We start from the raw sequence: 9,712 nt of genomic DNA, 5'->3' as shown, positions 1-9,712 counted from the left end.
AATATTCATGCTGTGTGTCTCTAGGACCCTTCAACCCTATTGTTGACCCAAAGAATGCTTTTTTAAAAAAATCCAAGCAGCTGGTAACAGCAAGCCTTGATCATTTAGGAGCTGGTAATGTGGTTTATTAATTACTCAGGCTGCTCACTCCTGCCCTTCCTCTGTTTCTTGCTCTGCTATTTGTCTTCTTCCAGGGACATAACACCTTCATTAAATCCCATCCATCCTTGCCTCAGAGGCGTCCCCTGGAAGATATCCCCTCTCTAGATGCATCGCCAGTTATCCCCACCCTTTGTTTGTGCTCTGTCAACAAGTTTTCAATTTACTTTGAGTTCAGTTTATGATTAAAATTTAATGAGATCCAATCAAGTGCTTTTCTCAAATCAAGATGCCTCTGCAGTCTCATGCACATCCTCTATTGTTGTGGCATGAAGGAAAGCCATCACAGGTTTCCAGCCTGGCCATTCTTCATAAAACACAGGTGGCATGTATCCACGCCTCCTTAGCTTCAGGGTGAATGGTTCTGAAACCTATCTATTCCAGGAGCTTCTAGGGTTTACTCAGCTCCTGCCATCCCCTTTCTCCCCTCCCCCACATCGCTGTACAAGTCAGTGCCCCCAGCTGACAATCAGGTGGGTTCAGTGCCCAGGCTCTGGTGCTGAACTGCTTGGATTTGAACACTAGCTAGGCTACTTACTGGCCCTGCGGCGTTGGGAAAGTTACTTACCCTCCCTGTGTTCAGTTTTCCCATTCCTAAAACGGGGCTGACGACAGTACCTACAAATAGGGTGGCTGAGAGGATAAGTTAATACATGTAAAAAACTTGGAACAGTATTTGACACATAGTAAACATTTAACAAATATTAACAATTATTGTTAACAAAGGGTAAGGTTTCTTAAGTATATCCATTTCATTAGGTTTATATTGATTTATCAGCATAAACTATATCAGAGCTTGATAAACTACAACTGTCGAGCCAAAGGTGGCCTATGGTCTGTTTCTGTACCTGCCTATTGCTAAGAATTTATATTTTTAAAGGGTTGTTTAAGAACAAACAAACTAACTGAAAAGCAGGGTATGAGACAGAGACGGTATGTGGTCCACAAATGTGAACTATTTACTATCCGGTTCTTTACAGAAAAGGTTTGCCAGTGCCTGATCTATGTGGTTTAATGGAAAGAGGTAGGAGATCTATAGGCTAGAATTGGCGGTGACTTTGGAGAAGCTATTTAATGTGCCCACAGCTCTGTACAATAGGAATGGTGAAGTGAAACCACGTACCTCACCTGGGACCCAGCTGTTTTAAGGACCAGATGAGATGACGTATATCGAATCTGCCAGAAATACACATGTTGGTTAAAAAGATATGGTCTCCATACATTAGGTTCATATAATAGGTTTAGCGTCCAGGTATAAAACAAGTGAACATTGTTTAGAAAACAGTTCTAAAGCCAAATCACTTGTTGTTGTAAAAATAACAAAATAGCCATTGTTTTGGGAGAGCTTGATATGGGCCAGGCCCTACAGTCAGCACTTTATTTACACCTTCTTCTTTTACCCTCCTATGGGGCAAATGCTGTCATTTTCCCCACTTTACAGATGAGAAAAATGAGGCCCAGAGAAGTTAAGTAATTTTCTCAAGGTCACACGTCTAATCGTGCAGCTAGCAGAGAAAGAATTTAATCATGGGGAGATTGAATCTAGAGCCTGTGCATTTAAGTCCTGCATATTTTCCACATCCTAGAATATGTATTTATTCAGGGTAAGCCCGTCTGGATGGCAGAAGCCACAGTTAACTGTGAACATGGACATCATATCTGTGAATATGTGCCCTGAGAGAGACTTGTGCCTTATGCACACCAGGATGGGGTCTAAGAGATCTGCAGAAAGCGAGGCGGGCGTGGTGGGAGGAAAAGAAGCTTTGGGATGAGCAATGAGATAAGAAAGGTAGTGCTGCGAAGACTGATAGGCTCTGTTTCGAGAAACTAATAATTTAAGGCAGAATGTGCTGGAGGAGAGAAAGGTTGCTGGGAACAGACATGAGCAAAGACTTGGAGGCAGCAAAAGAGAGAGAAAGAGAATGAATGGGAAATTCTGTGAATGGGACACCAGGGAGCATTGTCACAGGGGATGTCAAAACTGCTGATGTCTGGATAAGGTCTTATCTGCAAAGCCAGGCTACATGGGAAGGGTAGGGGGCAGAAAGGAAGCGAGAGAGGCTGGGACAGAAAAACTGACAGATTTGAAGAAAGATGCTGGTCAGAATCTAGGAGCTGGAACCACAGCTCACAGTCCAAAGGGCAGTGAGATTCCAGAGAAAGAAAACTGCTGTCTCTTGGGTCAGATCAGAGTAAGAACCAGGCTCACACACACCACGGTTTCACCTGGTTGTGTGGCCCTGGGACTAGCCCTCCATTCCTAGCTTGCGCCACCCCAGTCCCACCCACTCCTACCGTGGACAAATGTCCCCATCCTCTGCTGAACAGTCTTTTGTATTTTATGGGACGGTTCACTCTCTCCTGGGTGGTCTCAGCAGTGCCTCGCTCACATTGATTCTTAATCTTTGTGAACATCAGAATCACTGGGGGAGCTTCTCCTTTTCCTTTTTTATCTTTTAAGTAGATATACAGGCACTTGGTACAAAACTTAAAAGGTAAAAAATGCCCTGAAAAGCAAGTCCCTCTCCTGCCCCTGTTCCCAGTCACCCAGTTCCCTTCCCAGAGGCATCCTCTGTTCCAGCTTTCGGCTGTGATGGTGTGGGCATATGCAATCTCAGATCGTACAAAGGGTAGTGTACTCTACACACGGTTCTGCTCTTTCCTTTTTTAACTTCACGGTAAATCTTGGAGATGGTTCCACATCAGTTCACACAGCCCTTCCTCAGTCTTTTCAAAAAGATGCAGAGTGTTCATTGTAAGGCTGGACCGTAGTTTGAAAAAGCAGAACACTTTTGGACGCGTGGGTTGTTTGTAGTCTTTGCTGTTACAAACATTGCTGCATTGCCTATCCTCGTAGCCTCTTCGTTTTAAATAATATGTGCATATCTCTGTAGAGGAAATTCTTGGAAATGAAATTACTAGGTCAAAGGACATAAGATCTTAAAATTCTGATAGTTATGGCCAAATTGTACAGATTACACTCCCCTTGGCAAAATATGAGAGAACCTATTTACCTGTGGGACTTAAACAGCAAAAAAAAGGGAGCCCTGGCCCCGCCTCAGAATCTCTAGGTGTGAGGCCTGGACATCTGTATTGTGAGCCTCAGAAAGCGCTTCTGAAGCAGAAACTCTCCTGTGGTCCCTGGCCAGCCAGCCTCTCCCTTCCCCCAGGGGTTTGAAGCGATGAGATGAGCTAGACACGGCTGTCGTGCTCCAGCCTCTCCCCGGCTTCCGGCTTGGAACACTCTTCCCTTCATAGCTGCATGGCTTGATTCCTTCCAGCTTCATCCTGATAAGCTGAGACTGTCTAGAGCACCGCCAGCCCTGGGGCTCACCAGGGCCTGGCTGGCAGGTCTTCTGTCCCCCTCAGGGGTCATAGACTTCTCCTCTAGGTCATGGCTAGAAAACAGGGCTTTTCCACTTAAATCCAATTGCCACCCGCTGTTAAGGATGGGAGCACAGGCTGTGCCAGGGTTACAACTGCCTAGACATCATATAGAGAAGGGTCTGGAATAAAACAGGGAAATTAGAAATGGTTAGGAGCGATGAGATACTGAGTTAATTTTTTTCAACGTGCATTATTATTTTTTTTACAATATTGACATTAAAGACCAAAAAGTAGGGCTTCCCTGGTGGCACAGTGGCTGAGAGTCCGCCTGCCGATGCAGGGGACACGGGTTCGTGCCCTGGTCCGGGAAGATCCCACATGCCGTGGAGTGGCTGGGCCCGTGAGCCATGGCTGCTGAGCCTGCGCATCTGGAGCCTGTGCTCCGCAACAGGAGAGGCCACAACAGTGAGAGGCCCGTGTACCGCAAAAAAAAAAAAAAGACCAAAAAGTAAAACTGTCATTTCCGACCCAAGCCACTGATCTGCCCAAGGCCCTCTGATGTGGCATCGGTGTGTAGTTTTTCTCTGTGACACCCTCAGGAGGGTGGCAGGGTTTTTCTGTCAGTTCTGGCCGGGGTCTAGGGCTGGAGGGGCCCTCGTGGTGACTGCAGGCCTGCCCCACCCTCTGCTGTTCTTCGGGAAGCTCTGAGGATGCAGGAGGAGACCAGCCGCTTTCCTGTGTGAAGCAGAACAGATGTCCCAGCACACTGGGTGGTGGACTCACTGTTATTCTGCCAGTGAGGGTTCAGGTCAACCCTGCCGTGGGGGGTTGGGACCTCTTCAGGCATGGCCCAGGCCTGCCTCGGGGCCTGACACTTAGTGGAACTTAATACATATTTGAGAGGAAGAGAGGAAGAAGGAAGGGTATAATTTCAAGAACTCTGAAATCCTCCCTGCCACCTTTCATGAGCCTGAGATCCTCACTGTCAGGGATCCTTCCAGCTACATGGATCTGTCTCCTCTCTGAAACAGGCATCAATCATTCATTCATTCAACAAATATTTATTGAGCACCTACTATGTACCAGGTATAGTTCTAGATGCTGGGTATACAGCTGTGAACAGAAGAGTCAAAAATCATGCCCTCATGAAATTTACATTCTGGGGAAGCGGGGAGACAATAAACAAGGAATGTACTAGATATTTGTATTTATAACATACATTTTATAGTATATATAGTGGTGATAACTGCTACAGAGAATGATAAAGCAGGGAAGGGAGACAGAGAATGCAAGAAGCATGTAAAAATTTTAGAGGGTGACCAGGGAGCCCTCACTGAGAAAGCAAGAGCTGAGTAAAGACCTAAAAAAGAAAGGAATCAAGCCATGCAGATATGTAGGGGAAGAGTGTTCCAAGAAGAAGGCACAGCAAGTGCAAAGGCCCTGAGGTAGGGCCTTTGATTTCCTGTATTAGTTGTCTTCCTTGAGCTGGATCACAAGCAACTTGAAGGTAGGAATAATGTTTTATGTCTTAAGAAATAATTTTGTTTACCTTTCACAATATACCCTCTTGTACCTTTTGAGTTTTGTGTCACTTGTAGGTATTACCATTTGTAAAAAAATTTTAACTGAGCTTATGCCTCAGAAGAGGGGGTACACAGCACAGAGTTGGACACATAGTAAGGCTCAGTAATCATTTGCTGTTTGAATATTTGTACAAATTTGAAACATCAGAGTTCATTTTGTTTTTTAAAGATTACTAATCCCACAGCTTTCCTGAAAGGTTGTTCACTGCCATGCCGGGTTTATTCACTATCATCCGAGGAACCGTCTGTTCATTTTCAGACCAATTTCAACGCTAGAATTCCCACCCTAGGATGGACCTCAGATTCCCAGTCACTGACCGCACTCTGGAGATGACCACATTTGTCACCCTTTTTATTAGCTTCCTCTAAGTCCTTGAAGGTTCCTCAGTAGAAGAGAATTTGCAACTTTTTAAATATAATTTAAGTTTTTGAAGACCCAGGGAGAATATAAACAATTGTACCTGAAGTGTGGAAAATGAATATGAATTGCATACCAAGAAATAGCTAACAGCATTTAGTTCTCTTGCTGGCTGGCTCACTGGCTGCCACTCTTACCCTGACCCCCCCCCCGATCCCCCCCCGCCCCGCATTCAGCTGTGGGCCCACAGATGCTTGCAGGAGATTATGCAACACTCAGCCAGCCCTTTGGAAAATACTTCTGTTTCCTGACCGGCTGAAGAGCATGTTGTATGGCATATCCAATTTCATAGCTATAGAAAAATTGTAAGAAAGAAGGGAAAACAACGGTGAACATTTTAAACTACTCAGTAGTTGAAATATGTGTGTTTTGGGTAGGTCTCATCAATTGAAATCAGTTGAAATTTGTGTGTTTTTACAGGGTCTAAGCAATTTAGGTGATGAGGTCTATCCTCTGCAGAGTCAAGGGGCAGGAAGTACACCCAGCCTAGACAGCAGCCTAGAAAAGAGCCAGCCCGGGGCAGGGGACACCAAGGCAAGGAGGGAGGGCCCGCAGGGACTTGGAGCCTGAGGGAATTTTCTGTTGTGCCAGGAAATGGTACAAAGGTTGTTTGCAGCAGATGGGTAAGTCTGATACCAAGTGAGAGTCAGAGAAGTGTTAGAGGGCATTCATTTGGCAGGGAGTGCAGGGCAGATTGAGGTCTCTTTCTATAGGCCAGGAAGATAAATTTGGTGGGAAACTACTGATCCCACTTCTGCTCTTTGCGGCAGCATTTTTTTTTTTTTTTTTTTTTTTTGCGGTACGCGGACCTCTCACTGTTGTGGCCTCTCCCGTTGCGGAGCACAGGCTCCGGACACACAGGCTCAGCAGCCATGGCTCACGGGCCCAGCCGCTCCGCGGCATGTGGGATCTTCCCGGACCGGGGCACGAACCCGCATCCCCTGCATCGGCAGGCGGACCCTCAACCACTGCACCACCAGGGAAGCCCTGGGGCAGCATTTTAAAATGTGTGCTGTCCTCTTGCCATTGGGTCGGGTACTGGGCACAAGAGAAGGGGAATTCATAATTTTCCAATTTGTCTTAGCACAATAACTGATGGGCATCGTGCCTTTGGGCACAGTAAGCCCTCAGTGAGTGTTCGTGGTTGAAATTCTACAGGGATAAAATAGGAATTTAAAAATCCACACACCCCCGCCCCGCACCACCCCTTCTCCCTGAATGGCACTTGAGGTGTGCTATGTACGAGGCCTGCACGGAACAGGCAGCCAGGATTTTTCTTTTCATTTCCTCGCTCCCACTCTCCCTGCTCTGGAGCCTTCTGCAGGCCTCCCGTCATCACCCTGTGACATCTTTTTCCGTGACCTGCCTCCTTGCTTCCCCTGGAGGCTAAGCATCGTGGGACATCATCTCAACCAATCTTCTGATAAGGGGAGGCGAATTTTCTTTCTCATTCTGTTATGTTGATTGAGAGTTCTGTTTTTATAGGTAAAACCAATATTACCTGGACCGTGGGCTGACTGCTCTGTGGGCTAAAGGCTAGTTGAGCGAGCCTTGTCCGTGCAGCTACTACATCACAGGCCAGATGGTCATGCAGGCATCGTGCAAGAGGGAATTAAGCCCTCCAAATGACCTATAGTTGTAAGTGGAAAATGTCACTATGACCTTTTTTCCAGTGCTTTTGAAACTCAGGCTTTAAAAATCTTTTTCTTAAATTGGGCAATAGTCACAGGGGGCAAAAGTTTAAAACTTCAGAAGGTAAAAACTCTCCCCCTCCCCCCCCCAGCTTAGCTCCATTCTCAAAGACAACCAGTGCGCCAATGTCTTGTGTGTCCTCCATCCACGTTTTATACGTGTGTAAGCAGTTGTGCTCACACACACACACACACTCCCCTCTCTTTATTTTTTCACACCAAATAGCAGCATCGTATACACATTGGTCTGCACCTTGCTTTTCTTTAATCACTTAACAGTATATTTTAGAGATCATTCCACATTCATTACCGAGATTTCTTTCATCATGGATTCCAAATACAGATGAAACAACCCACATTCCGATTATTTCTCCTTCCTCAAAACTTGGCTGTTGATTTTCACCCGTGTCTTTCCCTTGCTGGTGTATGACTTCTACCACATAAGGGTCCAGTCACATTCTTTGAATCGCCTTCCAGATAAAAATATCTTAATAAGCCTTAGTGCCTTTGCCTGGAGGATAAGTGAACACTTTTTACGTGATCAGGGCTCTGCCAGTGCATTGGCGTCACTCTACTGTTAATTTAAACCACATCTTGAATGAGGTCCCTTAAGGTCCTAAAGCGGGGGACTCCAAGAAATGATCTGACTTCTGACGCTGTGGCATGTTTTCTCTTGTTCCAGAAACTAGGATGATCCGAAGCATTCCTGTGGAGGTTGATGAATCAGAACCATACCCAAGTCAGTTGCTGAAACCTCTCTCAGAATATTCCCTGGAAGAAGAATCCGAGCTCCCTGCTCCAGATACAAGGGACATGGCCCCCAACAGCTTGTCTGCACCTCAGACCCTTCACTCTTCCTCAGGAGACTTTTCTCACACTCACCCAACCCTGAAGCTTTCAAACCGGCAGCCTGTGTCCCAGCAGGTCACCTGCCTGCGCACTAAAGTCCTGGCAGAGAGTGAAGACAGCTTCTGGAGGAGACACCCAGACCCCGGCAAAGATTTTCCCTTGGGCTGCTCTGCAGCCAGCGAGCCTGAGGCTGAGTCTGTGGTTGGAGCCCTCACCCCGGAGCATCAGTTTTCACTTATGGAAAAACGTAATCAATGGCTGGGATCTCAGCTTTCAGCAGCTTCTCCTGACACTGGCCATGACTCAGACAAATCAGACCAAAGTTTACCTAATGCCTCAGCAGACCCCCCGGGCAGTAGCCAAGAGATGGTGCCACGGGCCCGGATCCACAGGAACCGAGCGGCCCCAGACCTGCGTACGATCGACACGGGCTATGATTCACAGCCCCAGGACGTCCTGGGCATCAGGCAACTGGAAAGGCCCCTGCCCCTCACCTCCGTGTGTTACCCCCAGGACCTCCCCAGGCCTCTCAGATCCAGGGAGTTCCATCAGCTTGAACCTCAGAGATACCCAGCATGTGCACAGATGCTGCCTCCCAACCCTTCCCCACAGGCTCAGTGGAACTATCGCTACTATTGTCCTGGAGGCCCCGATCACCTGGTGCCATGTAAGTGAGCTTTACCTCCTCTGGACATTCTGGGCTGGGTAACCGAGTAAATGGGAATCTCACGTCAATGTCTTGCATCGTTAGACCAGCACAAACAGATCAGAGGGCAGGGAGGACATTTTGCTTCCTATGGGGCCTTCCGCATGTGATTGGATTTGCAAGCGGCTTTAGAATAATGCTTTATCTTGGCCCAAAGCCCGTTCCGCTTGGAACCTGCTTCTCTAGGAAACTTTAAGTATAAAACAGATTCCTCTCTAGGGTAGTTTTAAGTGAAACTTGCTGAGAGGCAGGGAGACGACTCAAATAACTTCTAGAAAACTTGTTTGTTATCCAAATTCTTGGGCATCTGGGTTTTTCCTTCTTTACATGCTTCTTCTCCACCTTAGATTTTTCAGAGAAAGGGGCCTTCTGTCAAAATAATCAGAAGGTGCCCAGAATGTCATTGAGACTGAATTCATGCATGACATGAAGATCCAGTTGCTCCTGTGATTACATTGCTAAAAGGCCTTTGGAGGTTGAACCATCAACATCTACCCTACCATCTAGCCACACTTGAGGACTGGCAGTCCCCCTAACTTGTCGAGCTGTTTCACATCCCCCTGCATTTGCCCACACTCTTCTCTCTACCCAAGATGTTTTCCCCTTCGTGTACATTTGAACCAGTTCTATACCTTTATTCTTTAACTGCTTTTTTGAGATCTAATTTATACACTATGAAGTTCACCCTGCCCCCATTTAGGTGTACAATTCAATTTAGAGTTATACAACCATCACTATATACCTCTTTTAAGACTTAGCTCAAGTGTCCCTCTGGCAGTCTCCCCAGATCAGTCCCTCCTTTGGGCTCTCTGTTTCCTTATGCTCTGCCTGTTGGGGCACCTAATGCCAGTATGGCATTTACTTATGGACTTGTTTACTTCTCCTTCCAGACTGTAAGTTTTTGCACATTCAGCAAAGGTGTATTTTCTTTTTTTTTTTTTTTTGCGGTACGTGGGCCTCTCACTGTTGCGGCCTCTCC

At 46.6% G+C, this 9,712-nt stretch overlaps 1 protein-coding gene across 6 annotated transcripts in view; it reads left to right on the top strand.

Moving 5' to 3' along the window:
• Nucleotides 1–9,712, top strand: part of TRAF3IP2 (TRAF3 interacting protein 2) — a 41,256-nt gene that overhangs the window by 4,321 nt on the left and 27,223 nt on the right. For 4 of the 6 annotated variants that reach the window (XM_019929586.3, XM_004311813.4, XM_019929587.3 and 1 more), the window contains exon 2: nucleotides 7,861–8,694. In XM_019929586.3, the coding sequence (XP_019785145.1) occupies nucleotides 7,869–8,694 (826 nt within the window). In that variant the 5' untranslated portion in view covers nucleotides 7,861–7,868. Of the gene's footprint in view, nucleotides 1–6,972; nucleotides 7,126–7,860; nucleotides 8,695–9,712 lie in introns of those variants that run through there. The other 2 variants (XM_019929585.2, XM_019929589.3) reach the window with 2 other exon arrangements.

This window comes from Tursiops truncatus, chromosome 12, assembly GCF_011762595.2.
Source record: "Tursiops truncatus isolate mTurTru1 chromosome 12, mTurTru1.mat.Y, whole genome shotgun sequence".
Lineage (NCBI taxonomy): Eukaryota > Metazoa > Chordata > Mammalia > Artiodactyla > Delphinidae > Tursiops > Tursiops truncatus.
This window is presented reverse-complemented; position numbering and strand designations above follow the sequence as displayed.